The sequence below is a fragment of the Sarcophilus harrisii genome, chromosome 1, assembly GCF_902635505.1.
Source record: "Sarcophilus harrisii chromosome 1, mSarHar1.11, whole genome shotgun sequence".
NCBI classification, from domain to species: Eukaryota; Metazoa; Chordata; class Mammalia; order Dasyuromorphia; family Dasyuridae; genus Sarcophilus; species Sarcophilus harrisii.
The window spans coordinates 293,499,496-293,521,518 of record NC_045426.1 but is presented as its reverse complement, the minus strand read 5'-3'; the positions used below and the strand labels follow the sequence as shown (position 1 = coordinate 293,521,518).

Genomic DNA, 22,023 nt, shown 5'->3' with positions numbered 1-22,023 from the left:
TCGGCTGTCTGATTCCAGTGCCCCTATTCAGAGTTTCAGCCCTTTAAAAAGATGCATTAAAGTGGGAGGAATTCCTCTAGGAGGAATAGTTTCTACTATACTACAGGTTTTTAGCTCATGGCTGGATGAATATAGGCTGACAGCCAGCATTCTTGTTTTTTTTTTTTTTTTAAATAACTTTTTATTGACAGAACATATGCCTGGGGAATTTTTTTTTTTTTTTTTTTACAACATTATCCCTTGCACTCACTTCTGTTCCGACTTTTCCTTTCCCTCCCTCCACCCCCTCCCCTAGATGGCAGACAGTCTTATACATGTTAAATGTTATAGTATATCCTAGATACAATATATGTGTGCAAAACCGAACAGTTCTCTTGTTGCATAGGAAGAATTGGATTCAGAAGTTAAAAATAACCTGGGAAGAAAAACAAAAATGCAAATAAGTCACACTCATTTCCCAGTGTTCTTTAGTTGGGTATAGCTGCTTCTGTCCATCCTTGATCAATTGGAGCTGAATTAGATCTTCTTTGTCGAAGATGTCCACTTCCATCAGAATACATCCTCATACAGTATTGTTGTTGAAGTGTATAATGATCTCCTGGTTCTGCTCATTTCACTCAGCAACAGTTCAAAAGTTCTTTCCAAGCCTCTCTGTATTCATCTTGCTGGTCATTTCTTGCAGAACAATTATATTCCATAACATTCATATACTACAATTTACCCAACCATTCTCCAATTGATGGACATCCATTCATTTTCTAGTTTCTAGCTACCACAAACAGGGCTGCCACAAACATTTTGGCACATACAGGTCTCTTTCCCTTCCTTAGTATCTCTTTGGGGTATAAGTGCAGTAATAGCACTGCTGGATCAAAGGGTATGCACAGTTTGATAATTTTTTGAGTATAGTTCCAAATTGATCTCCAGAATGGTTGGATCTGTTCACAACTCCATCAATAATGCATCAGTGTCCCAGTTTTCCCACAACCCTTGAACATTCACCGTTATTTTTTCCTTGTCATCTTAGGTAATCTGACAGGTGTGTTGTGGTATCTCAGAGTTGTCTTAATTTGCATTTCTCTGATCAATAGTGATTTGGAACACTTTCATGTGAGTGGAAAGAGTTTAATTTCATTATTTGAAAATTGTCTGTTCATATCCTTTGACCATTTATCAATTGGAGAATGGCTTGATTTCTTATAAATTTGAGTCAATTCTCTATATATTTTGGAAATGAGGCCTTTATCAGAATCTTTAACCATAAAAATGTTTTCCCAGTTTGTTACTTCCCTTCTAATCTCGTTTGAATTTGTTTTCTTTGTACAAAGGCTTTTTAATTTAATATAATCAAAATTTTCTATTTTGTGATCAATAATTATTTTGAATCTTTGTATCTCTTGCTGTTGGATTTTGTTGGTGATGTATAAAAATGCTGAGGATATATGTGGATTTATTTTGTATCCTGAAACTTTGCTAAAGTTGTAAATTATTTCTAACAGCTTTGTAGTAGAATCTCTGGGGTTCTCTAAGTATATCATCATATCATCTGCAAAATGTGATAATTTGGTTTACTTATTAACTATTCTAATTCCTTTAATCTCTTCCTAAACTCTTATTGCCGAGGCTAGCGTTTCTAATCTGATATTGAATATTGGTGATAGTGTGCAACCTTGTTTCACTCCTGATCTTATTGGGAAAGGTTCCAGTTTATTCCAACTGCATATGATGCTTACTGATGGTTTTAAATATATGCTCCTGACTATGTTAAGGAAAAGTCCATTTATTCCTACATTCTCAAGCGTTTTTATTAGGAAAGGATGCATTTTATCAAATGTTATTGAGATGATCATATGGTTTTTGTTAATTTGGTTATTGATATAGTCAATTATGCTAATAGATTTCCTAATATTGAACCAGGCCTGCATTTCTGGTATAAATCCTACTTGGTCATAGTGTATTATCCTGGGGATGATTTTCTGTAATCTTTTTGCTAATATTTTATTTAAGATTTTAGCATTAATATTCATTAGGGAGATTGGTCTATAATTTTCTTTGTTTTCAACCTGCCTGCTTTAGGTATCAGTACCATATCTGTATAATAAAAGTAATTTGGTAGAACTCCTTCAATCCCTATTTTTTCAAATAGTTTACATAGCATTGGAGTTAATTGTTCTTTAAATGTTTGGTGGAATTCACATGTAAATTCATCTGGTCCTTGGGGATTTTTTCTTAGGGAGTTGATTAATAGCTTGTTCTATTTCTTTTTCTAAGATGGGACTGTTTAACCAATTTACTTCTTCCTCTGTTAATCTGGACAAGCTATGTTTTTGAAGGTATTCTTCCATTTCATTTAAGTTATCAAATTTATTGGCATAAAGCTGGGCAAAGTAACTCCTAATTATTGCTCTAATTTCCTCTTCATTGGTAGCGAGTTCTCCCTTTTCATTTTTAAGACTAACAATTTGATTTTCTTCTTTCCTTTTTTAAATCAGATTTACTAAGGGTTTGTCTATTTTGTTGGTTTTTTCATAGAACCAACTCTTAGTTTCATTAATTAATTCAATAGTTTTTTTACTTTCAATTTTATTGATCTCTCCTTTTATTTTTAGAATTTCAAATTTAGTGTTTGGGGGTTTTTAATTTGTTCCTTTTCTAGCATTTTTAGTTGCAAGCCCAATTCATTGACCTTCTCTTTCTCTATTTTATGCAAGTAGGCCTCTAGAGATAAGAAATTTCCCCTTATTACTGCTTTGGCTACATCCCACATATTTTGGTATGATGTCTCATCATTGTCATTTTCTTGGGTGAAGTTAATTATGTCTATGATTTGCTGTTTCACCCAATCATTCTTTAGTATGAGATTATTTAGTTTCCAATTATTTTTTGGTCTACTTTCCCCTTGGTTTTTGTCGAATGTAATTTTTATTGCATCGTGGTCTGAAAAGGATGCATTTACTATTTCTGCCTTACTGCATTTGAGTTTCAGGTTTTTATGTCCTAATATATGGTCTATTTTTGTATAGCTCCCATGAACTACTGAAAAGAAAGTGTACTCCTTTCTTTCAATTTAGATTTCTCCAAAGATCTATAATACTTAACTTTTCTAGTATTCTATTTACCTCTGACTTCTTTCTTATTTATTTTGTGGTTTGATTTATCTAATTCTGAGAGTGCAAGGTTGAGATCTCCCACTATTATAGTTTTGCTGTCTATTTCTTCTTGCAGCTCTCTTAATTTCTCTTTTAAAAATTTAGATGCTACAACATTTGGTGCATATATGTTTAATATTGATACTGCTTCAGTATCTATGCTATCCTTTAGCAAGATATAGTGCCCTTCCTTATTTTAATTAGATCAATTTTTGCTTTTGCTTGATCTGAGAAGAGGATGGCTAACCCTGCTTTTTTGACTTCACCTGAAGCATAGTAGATTTTGCTCCAACCTTTTCCCTTTACTCTGTATGTATCTCCCTGCTTCAGGTGTGTTTTCTATAAACAACATATTGTAGGATTCTGGCTTTTAATGTAGTCTGCTAACCGCTTCCTCTTTATGGGGGAGTTTACCCTATTCACATTTATGGTTAAAATTACCAATTCTGTATTATTTGCCATCTTGTGAACTCCTGCTTATGCTTTTCTCCTTACCCCCCTCCCCAGTATTACACTTATGAGCACCACTTGCTTCTCACAGCCTTCCCTTTTTAGTATCCTTTCCCCCACCTTAAAATTCCTCCCCCATCTTAACCCTTTTCCTCACAATTTCCATATTCCCTTCTGCTTAGCTTACTCCTTCCCTTTTCACCTTTCCCCTCCCACTTTTCAATGAGGTGGGAGAAGTTTCACCATAAATCGAATGTGTCTAATATTTTCCTCTTTAAACCAATTCTGATGAGAGTAGGATACACACTATGTTAATCCCCCTCCTTCCTTTCTCTGATATAATAGGTTTCTTTTGCCTCTTCATGAGATGTAGTACCCCCACTTTACCCTTTTTCTGGTACAATATCCTTTCCACCTCTAGTTTTTAGAACAAAGTATACACATGTTTTTTATATATCTTTATAACAGAAATATAGTTCCCAGAATTTCTTTTTAACTTTTTAGGTTTCTCTTGAGTTCTATACTTGTAGATAAACTTTTTGTTTAGTTCCAGTTTTTTCATCAGAAATAGATGAAATTTACTTATTTCATTGAATGTCCATCTTTTTCCCTGGAAAAAGATGCTCACTTTGGCTGGGTAAGTTATTTTTGGCTGCATACCAAGTTTCTTAGCCTTTTGGAATATCAGATTGCAGGCCCTTCAATCCTTTAATGTAGATGTTGCTAGATCTTGCGTTATCCTTATTGTGGCTCCTCTATATTTGAATTGATTTTTTTCTAGCAGCTTGTAGTATTTTTTCCTTCATCTGAAATTTAGTAGTTCTGTAATTTAGGCACTATATTTCTTGGAGCAGCATTCTTGTTTCAAAATAGGTTTAATAGATGATCTCTATGATTCATCTTCCACCTTTGAGATTCTGTGAAGCTAAATTATCTTAGAAGTATCCACTATATTTATATTTTCTCAAGCAACCATCTTCTTTTATTAACTAAATTATAATTAATGATAAATTTATATCCATATGGTGAATTTAAAAACAATAAAAGAAAAGATTTCTTTTTAACTATGAATATAGAATAAAAAATATTGTTATTTTTCTCTTCCTTTAAAGAGAGAATTGTAATTATGCACACTAATTATAACAGAAGCTTCATTAAAGGATTCCTCTTTTTATACAGAGTAATAACTAAAGAAACTTACTTGATCTACTATTCTCTGAAGTAACTTGATATCATTCTCTCGAGATCCTGTGCTCTCTTCAAGTTGTAAGTGAAAGGCTGGTGAAAATGATTCACCTACTACTTTTAATCCATAAGTACTAAAAAAGAAAAACATAAATAAAGCCAATATGTGAATATGGAGAGTGTAATTAAAAAGTTTTTTAAATATGTGAAAATTTCCTTATCTTACCTTACCCTTACACACACAGACACACACACACACAGACACTTTAACAGAAGCATGTAATTTGTATATTTTGGGAATTACAAAGAATTAAATTATGTACACAAAAAAGTAAAAATGTATGTTGCTAGATATCCAGGTCAAATTCAGATTATGGTACTATGTAAGAATATTTTCCTTAGCCATTCAAGCATTTACTAAATACTTACTATGTGTAAAATACTGTGCTCAGAGTCAAAACAAAATAGCAACTTAAAAGACCCTTTAAAACAAGCAAACATTTTTAGTCTCTAGTAAAAATAAATTTCATTTCTCCTCTTAAAATCTGACTGACTCATCTGTAAAAGAGGAATAATACTATTTGTCTTAAGGATTGTTGAGAAGATCTCAATGTAAGGTATAAAATTTAGAATAATGTGAGCTTTTATTGTTGTCACATGACTGGTATTCTATGAATAAGTATACCGATTTTTGAAGGTAGGGAAAAGCATACTACATTAACAGTATAATCCCTCAAAGGAAAAATGAAGTGTAAAGGAAATAAAGCACTTTCAAGCTTTCTTGATGAAAAGACCAGAGCTGAAAAGAAAATTTAATTTTAAATACAAGACTCTAGAGAAGCAAAACAAAGTAAATAGGAAAGGGAAATCATAAGGGACTTAATGAGTTTGGACAGTTTGCATTCCTACATGGGAAAATAATTATTTGAAACCATAAGAACTTTCTCAGTATTAGGGCAGTTAGAGGGAGTATATAGAGATATGTGTTAGCTGAATGTGAAGAGGTAATATCTAAAAAGGTGACATTAAGGGGTGAAAGTGGAGGATACTGGGAGAGAGGGAAAGGGAGAAAGGAAGAGGTAAGAATGAGTCAGTGAACCTTGATTTTATAAAAACTGGCTCAAAGAGGTAGCAACAAGCATACACAATAGAAATCTATCCTACTCTACAGAATAGTAGGAGGAAAAGGGGATAAGGGGTAATACAAGGGGAGTGTAGATTGGTAGAAGGGGTAGTCAGAAGCAAAACACTACCTAAGAGGGACAGGGTGAAAGCAGAGTAATAAACAGGGTGGAAACATTTAGCAAAGTGTTTGTAAAAAAAAAAAAAAAAAATTGAAGCATGTTTCTTCAATAAAGATCTCATTTCTCAAACATATAGAGTACTGAGCCAAATTTATAAAACTAAGAGTCATTTCCCAACTGATAAATGATCAAAAGATATGAACAATTTTCAGATGAAGTAATCATAGTTATCTTAGAACCATATGGAAAAAATGCTTTAATTCACTACTGATTGGAAAAATGTGAATTAAGACAAATCTGAAGTACTACCACATATTCATTAGATTGGCTAACAGGAGAGAAAAGGAAAATGACAAATGGTGGAGAGGATGTGGGGAAAAATAAGACATTAATGTGCGGTGGGTGCAGTTGTGAACTGATTCAAGCATTCTGTTGTGCAATTTGGAACTATGCCCAAAGTCCTATGAAACCATGCATATTGTTTGACCTAGCAATACTACTAGGTCTGCATCCCAAAAGAAATAAAAAACAAAAAGGAAAGGACTTGTATTTTTAAAAAAATGTTTATAATGGCTCACTTTTGAGAGCAAATAATTGGAAATTGAGGAGATGATAATCAATTGGGGAATGATTGAATAAACTATGGTATGTGATTATGATAGAACACTATTGTGCTACAATAAGAAATGATGAGCAGGATGCTCTCAGAAGAATCTACAAAGATTTCCATAAGCTGCTGCAAAGTGAAATGTATAAGGTATAAAGTAACAGCAATATTTTAAGATGATCAGTTGTGAATGACATAACTATTCTTAGCAATTCAATGATCTCTCAGCAATAGTATTTTCAACAAGACAAGTCTGAGGAACTTGTTTGCATTCTCAATGAGGAAGACAGAAGGAAAAAGATGGAACTTAAAAGTTTTATAAATGAATATTAAAACGTTTTTATATAAAACTGGGAGAAAATGGAAAAAAAAAAAAAAAAAGAGGAAATTGGACTACTAGCATAATAAACGTGAAAATAAACCACTCTAGCATATTTAACAACCAACGTCAGCGTTCTTGGCTTTTGAGAACAATACAAAGAATAATGGAGCTGGTAAGAAAAAAAGGAAATCTGTTGATGGTGATGAGGAGGTAGAATTTTCAATTCTAAGGCTTCACTGCAGTAAACTGAGACTGAACCATAAGACAGGAAAATGAGAATAGCAGTGAGATGGAGACTTGGGAACCAAAGGTAAGAAAGCTGCAACATCCTATTGTTATTCCTAATTGGATAAATTCTTTCTACTAAAAAATAAGGGAAGTTGCAAGAGAAGTTCAAATAGCAGCTGGACAGGTCACCAGGGCTATAGTTAATATCTTTGATATAAATATAAATGAGCCAATGTGGAGCTTCTCCTCTCCATAGATTTCTATGGGCTTGTGGAGCTGTCTAAGGAGTTACTTTTTTCAGGGTCATATGAATGAGCTACATGTGCTGTACATGAAGACTGCTTTTTATACCTTTTCAGGTGTCAGATAAGTAATCATTCAGACTTAGAAATCCCATTAAAGAAAAAAAAATCCCATTGGAGCTGGCTCCCCAGTGAGGTTCTACTAGAAGAGGAAGGAGATTCTTAAAGAAGAATAAGCCAAGATCCAGAAGTTCATGCAGAAGGCAAATCTCAACCTAATCACCATATCCAGGACCAAGCGGGTCTCCATACATAATCCAAGAGCAATAAAACAAAATTTAAATCAACCACAAAGCACTAATCCAGAAATTGAAGTTTGAGACATAATATATGTGTATACATATGAAAATATCATCGTAATAAACCAAGAAAAGTACAAATTCACAAGTACAAGTAAAGCCTCAATGAAAACAGTATCCAAGATAAACAAAACCAAAAAATTCAACAGCAATAACAAAACTGCAAAAGTTCCTAGAAAAAATGAAAAATGAGAGAGAAAATATAATTTTAAAGGAAATGACAGCTAGGGAAGAAATGATAAAGACAAATAACAGTTCAAAACAGTTTGTAAACTTGCATGTAGATATGCGAAAAAGTAGAAATGGGGCAAAAAGAAAGCAACACTGCAATGAGACAATAATACTGAAACAAAAGCAAAAAGATTGGGGAAAAAACAAACAAAAACAAAAGAATATATTTCCTTGTCTTATCTACATAATTGAACGTTAAAAATTGAGGTTAAAAAGATTCATATAAGAATCAATGGAGTACCTAAAAATCACAATTCCCTTAAAAAAAAAAAAGCCCCGTTTCAAGAAAAAAAATTTGTCCTGAACAGAACCTATGAATCTTAAAAAAAAAAAAAAAAAAAAAAAAAAAAGGAATCTCTCAACCATCTGCTGAAAGAATCCCAAAATGAAAATAGCCAGGAAGAAAAAACTAAAATCCAGAGTTTTCAGATTGAAGACAAAATAATATTTTAAGTAGTTCAAATTTCATATTTATTATTCTAGGGATCTACCATCAAAATCACATAAAACTTAGCAGTATTTTGAAAGGTAAAAAATGAAGAATAACCTATCAAGAAAAACTGTATAATCTTGGAGAGAGAAAAATGTACCTTAAATGAAATGAAGAACTTTTAAATATTCCTTTTCTTTATAGAAGTTTTTACTAATGTTTTCTATTTCTTACATTACCACCATAGTTTTGAGAGTCATCCCATATAATAAATGATACAATTTTAGAGAGGGAAAAAAAGTCAGCACAATTAATCAAACATTGAAAAAGTTTGAAAACATATACAAATATAACACCTATGGACTTTTTAACCTTTATAAGTTAAACAATGGTTTAGGATATCTTTTCATAACTTATACATTTGAGCCCCCCTTGACCTTTATAATTATGTTACATTTACTTTTGATATGCCATCCTTTTCACTTACATTGTTGTAGATAAGCTACAAATATGTTACAGTACATGGGGCCTTTTTAAATATATAATTTCAGCATGGGGTATAAGTTCAGCAATGGAGTTTCTAATATAGACATGCTAGTAATTTTACTTGCACTAATTCCAAATTGCTTTCCAAAATAGTTATGCCATTCCACAGCCACCCCACCAATGCATTTAGTGAGCCTATTTTTCCACAATCCCTCCAGCAATGACTGTGGCCATACTTTGTCATTTTTGCTAATTTGAAAAATATGAGGTAAAATCTGAGGTTTTGCTTTGCATTTTTATTTTTAGTGATATTAAGCATTCTTTCATGTAATTGTGGATATGCTGTCTTTCTTTTGAGAACTGTTTGTATTCTTTGGCCATTTGCCTATTGGGGAATAGCTTTTAAGTTTATATATCTTGGATAGTGAAACTTTTTCAGAGAAATCTGATCGACTGCCCCTCCTCCCCCATTTGACCATTTTCCTTATTTTTCTAGATATATTAATGTTGTCTGTGTAGTCAGACTCATGTGATCAAAGTTAACTACTTTAGCTTTTGTAATTGCCTTTATTATTTGCTTAGTTAAAAATACATTTCCTGTAAAGAAAGAGTTCCTAGAGAAATATACTTAATATACTAAATATATTTGTGAAAGAGTATTTTAAGTGAGGACTTAGTGATTAGCTTTGTGGTGGCTCTCCTGCTTCCTGCACTTTGAGAGAGAAGACTTGACAGCCTCTGGGGCTCCTCTGGAATTCCTCCACTTGATTTCAGTGGAGGAATGCAGGAGGCAGGAGAGCTGCCAGAGGCTGATCAAAGACGTAATCTCCCTTGTCTCAGTGGAGAAGTGAAGGAGACTGGACAGCTACCATAAGGGTCTTTATCTTCCAGATCCCTCCCATTTCTCTTAGCTCTTATATACTCTTATTATAACGTCATCATCATAGGTATCAATCTTGTAGAATAGGTGTCAACTTGTAGAACTATACTAACTACTAAGTATAGGTAAACTAGAGAATCATTATATTAATTCCACTGAGTTAACACCTTGTTGTAGGATTAAATCAATCATACTGAACTAGAGAACTATTAATCACCATATTAAACTAGATAACCATTGTATTATCAATTCCTCTGAGTTAACACCTTGTTTCAAGTATACTTCTCCAAAGTTTCGGCTGGCTACAATTTCTCCACAACCATGAGAGGTGTATGATCTTTAATATTAAAATCACATATACATTTCAAATGTATTGTGGTTTAAGAAATTAGGCTCAAGCCTAATTTCTGCGACTGCTTTCCAATTTTTAATAAATAAGGAATTTTTCCCTAAGCAATGACATTTTCTACTTTATCAAATGTAGAAGGCTGAAACTCTTGAGTCGATGCACTGAGGTCAGGACAGCCAAGCACTTGAGGCTAACTACTGATTGGACAATACTCTATGGGCATGTGCTTGGGGAATGGCCCTTCCCACTATCCATACTGGCTCAATGATTGGTGTATACAGAGGGACTGTGTGTATACAGAGGGTGTGTAGGAGGGACTAGGGGGTGGAGTAAGACGAGCCAGAGTCACTTTTTGCGGTAGAAGAGGAAGAAGGAGGTTGGGGAGATTGTCTTTCATCCCCTTCACTTCTACCCCTAAAGACCAAGAATAAAGACTAAGGGCTTTTGCTTATCCTGACTCCAGCTGATTCTGGGGTGTCTGGGGTGCTAGCGCAGTTGTCACAATCAACAACTAGTTTACTGACTTCTAATGGTTTCTTAATCTCCCTTGTCTAGTTTGTTCAACTGACCTCTCTATTTTTTAGCTCTTGCCTCTCATAATGGGATTCTTAATTTGGGATCCACTCCTGTCAATATATCTCAAGAGGTCTGTCAATTTGGATTGGGGAAAAATGATTTTGGCTATTACCTGGTTAGTAATTAATTCCGACACAGACAACAGACAAAGCAATCATGGAAAATAAATGCTTATCCTGTGACAATAGTTAAGAATACCCGGGCAACAAGCACATTATGGCACATAATGCCAAATATTAGCCCCAATTTCGTGAAGTTGGGGCTGGTTCTTAAATGTAACCTCTCTTGTCTTCTCATTAATGAAGCCACAGTTTCTTAGACCTTCTATTCCTTGCAAATCACTATGTCAAAGGCATCATGTATTTTTTCAATGGTTATAAAAATCACAATTTTGCTCTACATGGAGCCAGTTACAGATCTTGTATGTTAAGCATATTAATTATATTTATTTTCGGTCCATGAATAAGGACAATAGTCTAACAAAGGAGGCAAAGAGCTATATATCCCCGTTCTCCCAAAAAGTAAATACTCTACAGACTTTATCAGCATTACTAACATCTTATTAGGGTTCTGTAGTTTGCACTCCATTCCAGTATCTAATACTCCCACATTTGAGGTAAATCATGTTTGAAAAATATACATTTGCTTTCCAGAAGCCAAGATTTATGTATTGAATTACTAAAAGTATGCCTATAATAATAATAATATTTTATATCTTCCCTGTACCTAATGTTATATCCATACTAGACATAATATATATATATATATATTTATTATATATATATATTTATATGAATAGATGGATGAATGAAAACACTGCAATAGTGGTTTTCAGATTTCTAAGTATTTAACTAAGGTAATAACCTTAGTTTAATTTTAGTTAAATTTTTAAAATCTGTACAAATGGCTCAAAAGGTACTAAATGTTCTAAAACACAAATCAACACAAGGAATTAAACTCTGAAAACATATGAATAGCAATACTCTGTAACCTAGATTCCATGATTTATGACAATATAAGTTCTCAAAATAATAGAAAAATAAGATTCAGAGTAAAATCAGTGAAGAATATGTAAATACACAATGAAATGTAGCAATTAAGAAAAAAAAGTTAAACCTAAGGTAATTTTCTTAAGGATAGGGAAAATTTTTTTTTCTTTTTTTTTTTTAGTTAATTTCTCCACAAGGTTCACGACATTACTATGGTACACAACAGACTGTTGACATATGTTAGTGTATCTAACTTGAAAATATTTTTAAAACTTTCTAATATAAACAGGCAAGGAATTGAATAAATGTATCATATTTATTACTTAATGGCATGAACATTAAAAATCTCATTAAAGATTCTTCTTTCAATTTAAATATGTAAAGAATGAATTGTCTAAACATGACTGAATCAAAATGAAAACTCTTCCAGTATTTATTTTTGAAATTTGAGTATAATTACTAGCTTTTTTATAACCAAAAATTACACTTAGCTTTAGGACAAAATGGTAATATTTTATAACTAATTTTGGAAATTAAAATAATTAAAAACAATGCTAAAAACAGAGAATAACTAGAAACCTGATCTGAAAATATGACTCTTTCTAATTAATTTTATATATGATCCTTAAACTATCTATATATTAAACTTACCCTTGTAAGGCTTTATGAATTTGTTTGCACTTCTTTCTCAACACCTGAAAAATATCTAGTAAAAGAAAGGAAAAAAAGTTGTTATCCTTTTTGGATTATTATACATCTAAAAAGAATGCTCAAAAACATTACCTTTTGAGTTTTACCTTAAGTACATATTGTATTTGTTTTTTAGTTAATTATATAAATTTACTTTCCTGAATTAAAAGTAGCAATGAAATTTTTAGGATAGCAAGTGACAGATAAGAATCACTTCATGATAGTCAATAGTCAAATAATATTTCTTGGTAAAATATTCATTATTTCATAATTGAAAGAGTTAAAATTTTTATTAGAGCTGGGTAATTTCAGGAAAATTGATTTCTGATGAAGCCTAATTTCTAGTAAAAAAAAAAAAAAATTCCCTCAGTGAAAGTTAAAAAGTTTACAGAAAAGTAATTCTCTGAAATGTGCTTTGTGCATTTGTGTATTTGAACTTGTCTAAAAATTTAAAAAAAAAAAAAAAGAGTAATTTCTTTCGAATAAAATATATAGAGAGAGAGCAGAAAAAAGTATTTCATTTGGGAGAATTTCATTCAGGAAGCCTTGGGAAAATGACAATAAATTTGTCTTAATACAGAATAAAATGTTAGTTTTGTTGGTTTTTTTTTTTATTATAGCTTTTTATTTACAAGATATATGCATAGGTAATTTTTCAGCATTGACAGTTGCAAATCCTTTTGTTACAACTTTTTTCCTCCTTTCCCTCACCCCTTCCCCCAGATGGTAGGTTGACCAATGCATGTTAAATATATTAAAGAAGATATACACATATAAGTTAAATACAATATATGTATATATGTCCAAGCAGTTATTTTGCTGTACGAAAAGAGTCAGACTTTGAAATAGTGTACAATTAGCTGTGAAGGAAATCAAAAATGCAGGCAGACAAAAATAGAGGGATTGGGGATTCTATGTAGTGGTTCATAGTCATCTCTCAGAGTGCTTTCCCTGCGTGTAGCTGGTTCAGTTCATTACTGCTCTATTGGAATTGATTTGGTTCATCTCACTGTTGAAGAGGACCACGTCCATCAGAAATGATTATCATATAAGTATTGTTGTTCAAGTATATAATGATCTCCTGGTCCTGCTCATTTCACTCAGCATCAGTTCATGTAAATCTCTCCAAGCCTTTCTGAAATCATCCTGCTGGTCATTTCTTACAGAACAATAATATTCCATACTATTCATATAGCACAATTTATTTAGTCATTCTCCAATTGATGGGCATCCACTCAGTTTCCAGTTTCTGGCCACTACAAACAGGGCTGTCACAAATATTCTTGCACATACACGGTCCCTTTCCCTTCTTTAAGATCTCTTTGGGATATAAGCCCAGTAGAAACACTGCTGGGCCAAAGGTTATGCACAGTTTGATAGCTTTTTGAGCATAGTTCCAAATTGCTCTCCAGAATGGCTGGATGTGTTCACAATTCCACCAACAATTGTATCAGTGTCTCAATTTTCCCACATCCCCTCCAACATTCTGCATTATCTTTCCCTGTCATTCTAGCCAATCTGACAGGTGTATAGTGGTATCTCAGAGTTGTCTTAATTTGCATTTCTTTGATTAATAATGACTTGGGAGCACCTTTTCATATGGCTAGAAATAGTTTCACTTTCTTTGAGAATTGTCTGTTCAAAGAGGTTTGGCAATTGTTAATGCTGTAAAGTTACCCATGTATATATCCTGTAAATTAAAGGCTATTAAATTAAAAAAAAAAAAAAAAAAAAAAATAAAAAAAAAAAAAAAAAAGAGAATTGTCTGTTCATATCCTTTGACTATCAATTGGAGAATGGCTTGATTTCTTATAGAGTCAATTCTCTATATATTTTGGAAATGAGGCCTTTATCAAAACCTTTGATTGTAAATGTTTTCCCAGTTTATTGCTTCCCTTCTAATCTTGTCTGCATTAGTTTTGTCTGTACAAAACCTTTTCAATTTGATATAATCAAATTTTTCTATTTTGTGATCAATAATGATCTCTATTCTTATGCTCTTCCAATTTATTTATGATCTCATTCTTTATGCCTAGGTCATGAACCCATTTTGACCTTATCTTGGTGTACAGTGTTACGTGTGGTCAATGCCTAGTTTCTGCCATACTAATTTCCAATTTTCCCAGCAATTTTTGTCAAATAGTGAGTTCTTATCCCAAAAGCTGGGGTCTTTGGGTTTGTCAAACACTAGATTATTAAAATTATTGGCTGTTTTGTCCTTTGAACCTAACCTATTCCATTGATCAACTAGTCTATTTCTTAGTCAATACCAAATGGTTTTGGTCACCACTGCTTTATAATATAATTTTAGATCTGGTACAGCTAGGCCACATCCATTTGATTTTTTAAAATGTTAGTTTCCAAAAAACAAAAAAAATCTACAAAATTCATTATGATTATAAGATCATTTCCAAGAATTGGTAAGGACACAGATATATACAAAAATGGGACAAGAAAAAGGTTTCTTTACATGGTTAGTTAATTATCTCATTTCAAATATTTTGCTGATAAACAACCTGGTATGATCTGCTCTGTAAACAAGGAACTAGACTTAGAATGAAACTTTATATTTCATTGGTACAAGGAACTCTGAGGTAAGGAAATTCTTTGCACTAATACAGATTAGTACCTTCCCTGTAATTCAGTTTCAGAGTTCTCTATAGTACTGAAAAGTTAAATGATTTACTTATTGCTACACAGAAAATGTCCAAAAAATTCCTATTTAAAAATGCTTTATCCACTACTCTATAAGTTAAGGTAAAAAACATGAAAACTCTATTTAGACGGGTTTTTATCAATGCTAAGTATTCTTAAGAAAAGAATATATAATACCCATTGTTTTTGAAACAATGAACTTTTTGGCACAACAAAAAAATGATTAGATGCTTCTTACTCAGAGAGTGAAGGAAAAAATGAGAGGGGAAAATATACTTATTTTTCTCTCTCCTGTTTTCATCTTTTGCCCATATAAATCATGTTCAAGCTACTATACAGGGAGGCAGCTCTAGGAATGTTGAGAAAAAAATTACTAAAGCAAATCCATGAAAAGCTGTATTATTTAACAGAGATTTCTTCCTTAGGATGCATTTTAAGCACTTGGGTTGTGATATGAAACCAAAATTTCAGATAAAAATGTAGCTGACATTTGCCAGAGGGAATTCTAAAAGATCTAAAACATAAAATCATTAATTTAATGCCAAAAAACTTTGATCTTTTACTAAAATTGTCTGCAATAAATACCTGGATTCTCTTCCATTATGTTGAGGGCTTCAATAGCAGCTGCAGCTAATAAGGGAGGGAGAGAGGCTGAAAAGCAATATCCTTGACCAGAAAGTCGCTGTGAAGAAATAAAACACAGAGAAAGAAAAAGATTCTTTGATACAACCATTTTATTCTCTCTTAAAACCCAGGAATAATCCCATTGCTCTCTATTCATATTAATCTATTAAACAATAAGACTTTCTAAACAGCTATGGAACCTGAACCGCTTAGATACTATTACTTACCTAAAAGCTACAAAATTATGTTTTGAGAAGGTTTTTACTGTGGCTGAATAAAACCAAAGAATCATATTGGTTGGAAGCGAATTAAAAAGATTCAGCACAACCTATAAAAAGCCAGAAATCTATCTACAATTTTTTAATCAAGTGGTCACCCAGGTTGTATTTAAAGACACAGAGGGATGAGAAATTAAATATTTGCCCTACCATTCCATTTTTGGAGAGTTCCAAATTGTAGAAATGTTCCCTTAAATGAATCCAAAATCATTATCTCAACAATTTTTATCTATTACCATTAGGTCTGTTTTGAAAACCTAACAAAATAATTACTCCCTCCACATGGCAGTCCATTAAATACAGAAAGTTTGAATCTAGTTTGATTTTTGTTAAAACTAAAAGTTAACTGTAGAAACCAGAGTTGTTCCCCAAGAAGCCTGATGACTAGAGGGAAGGAATAAGAGTTCACATAGAGCTGGTACTAAGTCTATTCAATGCTTGTTTTTTTGGGTTCCTCAAATTTGAAGGTTTATATTTATATGTCAACCTAAATTTAATTAAATTATTAAATAAAATTAATCAACAGTGAGTTAGAGCCTTTCTACATGACTCCAGATAACTATGATTACTTCATCTGAAACCTGTTCTTAGTTCTTGATCATTTCTCAATTGGAGAGCTCTTTATTTTTATAAATTTGACTCAGTTCTCTAAATGTTTGAGAAATGAGGCTTTAATTAGGAAAACTTGCTACTAAAAAAAATTTTTTTTTTACAATTACTCTTGCTAAATATATTTGCCCCATTTATTTTATTCTTTCACTCTGATTTGCTTCAGACCCCCTCTCCCAATCTTCTCTCCTTTCTCCTATACTATCTTCCAGCCCTCAACCCTCTCCTCTTCCTCTTCTACTATCCTGTAGAGTAAGGTCAATTTATATACACAATTGAGTATGTATATTATTCCCTCTTGGAGTCAATTCTTATAAGAGCAAGGTTCACTGACATCCTTAGCTCCCCTCTCTTCCCCCTATGTTATAAAAGCTTTTTCTTGCCCGTTTTATGTGTGATTTACCCCATTCTATCTCTTCTTTCTCATTCTCACCCCTTAATTTTATTTTTTTTAGATATTGTTCCTTCATATTCAATTAACATCTGTGCTCTCTGTATATACTCTTTCTAACCGCACTAATGATGATAAAGTTCTTATGGATTACAAATATCATGCTCCCATCTTATTATCAAGTTCGTTATGGTTTGCCCTTCCTGTTTAGCTTTTTATACTTCTCTAGAATTTTGATTTTGAAAGTCAAACTTTCTATTCAGCTCTGGTCTTTTCATCAAGAATGCTTCAAAATCCTTAACATAATATCCATTTTTCCCTTGAAGGCTTATACTTAGTTTTGCTGCGTAGAAGATTTTTGGTTGTATCCTATCTCTTTTTCTCTCTAGAATATTATATTCCAAGACTTCTGATCCTTTAAGTGTAAAAGCTGATTAATCTTGTGTTATCCTGACTGAGATTCTATAATGCTTGAGCTATTTCTTGCTGGTTACTTGCAGTATTTTCTCCATAACCTGGGAGTTTTCATTTTGGGAACTCTTTGAAGAGGAGATTAGTGAATTTTTTCAATTTCTATTTACCCTCTGGTCCTTGAATATCAGGACAGTTTTCCTTGACAATTTCTTGGAAGATAATGCTTAGAGTTTTTTTTTTTTTATGATCATGGCTTTCAAGTAGTCCAATAATTTTTAAATGATCTCTCCTGAATCTATTTTCCAGATCAGTTGTTTTTCCAATGAGACATTGTCTTTTATTTTTTTCTTTTTGTTTTTCTTTTACTGTTTCTTGATTCCTCATAAAGTCATTAGCTTCCATTTGCTCAATTCTAATTTTTTCAATAGTTTTTCATTTTTCCAAATATATGCAGATAGTTTTCAACATTCACTTTTGCAAAACCTTGTGCTTCAAATTTTTCTCCCTTTTCCTCCCCCCAAGACAGAAAGCAATCCGATGTAGGTTAAATATATGCAATTCTTTTAATTGCATTTCCATATTTGTCATGCTACACAAGAAAAAGAGATCGATAGGGGAAAAAAACCACAATAAAAAAAAAAGCCACCAAATAATAACAGAAAAAGATGAAAATACTATATTTTGATCCACATTAGGTCTCTATAATTTTCTCTCTGAATATAGATGGTACTTTTCATCTCAAATCTATTGGTATTGTCTTGTCAATCCTTAATTTCCAAAAATTATTTTCTTCAGTGAGCTTTTGTACTTTCTCCAATTCTATTTTAAAGGAGTTGTTTTGTTCAAGGGATTTTTTTTCTCCACTTGGCAAATTCTGCATTCTAAGGCACTTTCCTCATTAGTTTTTTGTATTTCCTTTACCATTTGGTCTTTTTTTTTTTTTTTTTTTTTTTTTAAGGATTTTAAGGTTAAAGTTTTTTTTAAGGTATTTTCTTCAGTTTAATTTTTTGAATGTATGTGTCTCATTTATCAAGGTGTTGACTTGTTTTTCATTTTCTTTCATTACTCTCATTTCTTTTCCCAATTTTTCTTTTACTTCCCTTACTTTTCAAAATACTTTTTGAGCTCTTCCATGGGCTGAGATCATTTCATATCTTTCTTGGAAGTTTTGGATGTACTAACTTTGACTTTGCACCTTTTGATTCTGTTCTGATATCCCTTGTCATCACAGTAACTTACTATGGTCAAAATATCTTTCTGTTGTTTGTTCATTTCTCCAGCCTATTACTTGACTTTTAACTCTTTGTTAAAGTAGGGCTTTGCCTCTAGGGAGGAGGGTCTCTGTTGGATGGGGGTTTTGTGCAGCTGTTTTAAGAGATTTTTTTAGGGACTTGTAAGTTTTCAGCTCTTCCAAGGTGTTGTGATTTACAAAGAGGTATGCTTACTACTCTCCCTTTATGTTCTTCGGTCTATGGGTGACTACAAACATTCTTTTCTGTCCTCGAATTTTAAGAAAGGTCCCCATCCCCACAGTGGCCACAAGCTCTGGTGTGCTAGTGCTCCTAACCCAACCCTGAGAATGCCACCCAGGATCATATCTCAGACTGAAATATGGACAAAGCAAAGGACTCCTGCCTGTAATCTCCTGATCACTTGTATGACACCTTCAAAATCTGCTTTCCAAAGTCTGTTCCTGTGCTGACACAACTTGTACTGAACTGAGCCCCACTCTCCTGATGACAGATCTTTCCCACTAATTTTCCAAATTGTCGCTCCATCTTTTTGTGGGTTCTGGCCCTTTAAAATTTGTTTAGATTCATTATATTTAAAAGCATTTGAAGGAGTCTAGGGAGCTTGGGTGAGTCCCTGCCTTTACTCAGCTTATGAATAATAATCCATTATATCCAAGTTGGTAGACTGAAAACATGGGATTCAAACCCCGTTCCCATTTAACTTTAAATCCAAAATTTTTTTAATGATATACTACACTATCAACTACCTTTACTCTTCTTAAACATCCCCATGTTCTTAAACATCCATGTTAAACATCCCCAGTTCTTTTTTTTCTTAGAACATATTGTTGCTGTTTTTTTTTTTTTTTTTTTTTTAATTATAGCTTTTTATTTACAAGATATATGCATGGGCAATTTTTCAGCATTGACAATTGTAAAACCTTTTGTTCCAACTTTTCCCCTCCTTCCTCCCAACCCCTCCCCCCAGATGGCAGGTTGACCAATACATGTTAAATATGTTAAAGTATAAGTTAAATATAATATATGTATACATGTCCAAACAGTTATTGTGCTGTACAAAAAGAATTGGACTTGAAAATATTGTACAATTAGCCTGTGAAGGAAATAAAAAATGCAGGTGGAGAAAAATAGAGAGATTGGGAATTCTATGTAGTGGTTCATAGTCATCTCCCAGAGTTGTTTTGCTGCATCCCCAGTTCTTTCAACCATACTTTTAAAAAAAGTTTGTTTTCCCTTCCTACATACTATTCTAATTATTCCCCTATCAATGTCCTTTCTAAAATGCAGAACTCAAAACTCCACAGAATTGTCTCAGAGTAAAATAAGACTAATGAGAAACAGACTTGCTGAAATTTAGGGCTAAAATTTAAAAGATTTCTGATGCTTAGTGATGAAAAAAATGGAAAGTGTCTGTTAGGAGGTGTTAAATAGGTTGTAGATTAACACCAATTTAACATACTCTGTCAAAGGATCATTTACATTGAACTAAAGTTTTTTGAAATGTGTGAATATTTGAGACTCAAAACTTTACAACAACCTGACCTTTTTAGGGAAATACAATGGGAGTATATAGGAGAGGGGTATGTGTATATGTTTTTAGCATTCTTCATTTCTTTTTTTTTTTTAACTTTTTAAAAGATTTCCCCATCTGCATTTATTAATTCCTATGGTAATACTAATATATATAAATATACTTATATTTAATCTTAAATCTTTTTATTCAATTAAATATATAATACTAAATTCAACTGAAGAGTTATTATAAACCAAATATGCTAAGTACTAGGAATAAAAAGACAAAAACAATTTCTGAAGTTTTCAAGTCTTTTAAAGCCTAATTTTAAATATTTTCTTTACTTACCAAATCTTTGTCCACATGTAGTTTCTGTTTAAGATATATGGAGTTTATACCTATCTAATATCTATTTAACATATATTGATGGTTGTTTTCTATCTAACTTGTGTTACAATCACAATGACAGGCTTTTATTATTTTATTGTATGGAAGGTCAAATTCTTTTGAGTGTTTATAGATTTCATCCAAGAGGTTCTGTAATGTTGGGCATGGATTACTTTTTACAAGAGTGATGAACACTACATCTACCTGCTTTGTGCCCTGCCTCATATTAATGATCCTGAAGGCATTATATTTCTTGAGGAATTATGAATAATTGTCAGTTTTGCATAGAGCAGCCTTTTTGGAGGAGAGTATTAAAAGTAGTATTTTTTTCTCTGTAAGTTTCAAGCAATTAGATGATGATGATTTAGTTTTCTGTGTAATGACACTTGAAAAACCTAATTGTTTATGCCAGTACCAGATGGTTTTGATGACGTTTTATAATAGTTTTAGGTCTGATAATGCTAGGCCACCATCCTTTGCATTTTTTTCATCATTTCTCTTCATATTCTTGACTTTTTTTTTATCCAGATGAATTGTTATTATTTTTTTCTAGCTCTATAAAGAAGTTTCTTGGCAGTTTGATTGTTATGACTCTGACTAAGCAGACTAATTCAGGTAGAATTATCATTTTTATTATATTAGCTCGACTTACCCATAAGCACTTTATATTCTTCCAATTATTTAGAACTGATTTTTATTTGTATGAAAAGTGTTTTGTAATAGTATTCATATATTTTCTGGGTTTATCTTGACAGGTAAATACCCAAATATTTTATTTTATCTAGAGTTATTTTAAATGAAATTTCTTTCTATTTCTTGCTGTTGGGCTTTGTTGATTATAGAAATGCTGATGATTTAGGTTTGTTTTATATCCTATATTGGTTTATTTTATAATCTACAACTTTGCCAAAGTTGTTCATTGTTTTGAGTAGTTGAGAATGTCATCATATCATCTGCAAAGAGTGATAGTTTTATTTCCTTATTGCCTACTCTAATTCCTTCTCTCTCTTTTTTTATTTTATTGCCAGAACCAACATTTCTACAACAATACTGAATAATAGTGGTGATAATGGGCAACATTGTTTCACTCTTGATCTTATTGAAATGTTTGTTTATGGCTTTAGACAGATATTTATCACTTTAAGGAAAACTTCATTTATTCCTATGTTCTCCAGTGTTATTAACAGGACTGGCTTTTTAAAAAATGCATTTTCTGCATCTGTTGAGATAGTCATTTCAGCTCTTTTAGTTTTGTTATTGACATGGCCAATTGTACCAACAATTTTCTTTATACTGAACCAGCCCTGAATTCTTGGTATAAATCCCACTTGATTATAGTTATTATTCTGCTGATAAGTTGTAAACTCTTTGATAATATTTCATTTAAGATTTTTGCATCAATATTTATTAGGGAGATTGGTCTATAATAATTTTCTTTCTCTGTTTTGGCTCTTCCTGGTTTATGATACTATATTGTGTCAT

At 32.2% G+C, this 22,023-nt stretch overlaps 1 protein-coding gene across 2 annotated transcripts in view; it reads right to left on the bottom strand.

Annotated features, from left to right (window-relative positions):
- The window catches only part of SPTLC1 (serine palmitoyltransferase long chain base subunit 1), an 85,501-nt gene that overhangs the window by 5,113 nt on the left and 58,365 nt on the right, over positions 1-22,023 (bottom strand). For both annotated transcript variants that reach the window (XM_003762813.4, XM_031943819.1), the window contains 3 exons: positions 15,658-15,754; positions 12,379-12,433; positions 4,801-4,918 (listed from right to left, as the gene is read on the bottom strand). In XM_003762813.4, coding sequence (XP_003762861.1) covers positions 4,801-4,918; positions 12,379-12,433; positions 15,658-15,754 — 270 coding nt within the window. The remainder of the gene's footprint in view (positions 1-4,800; positions 4,919-12,378; positions 12,434-15,657; positions 15,755-22,023) is intronic.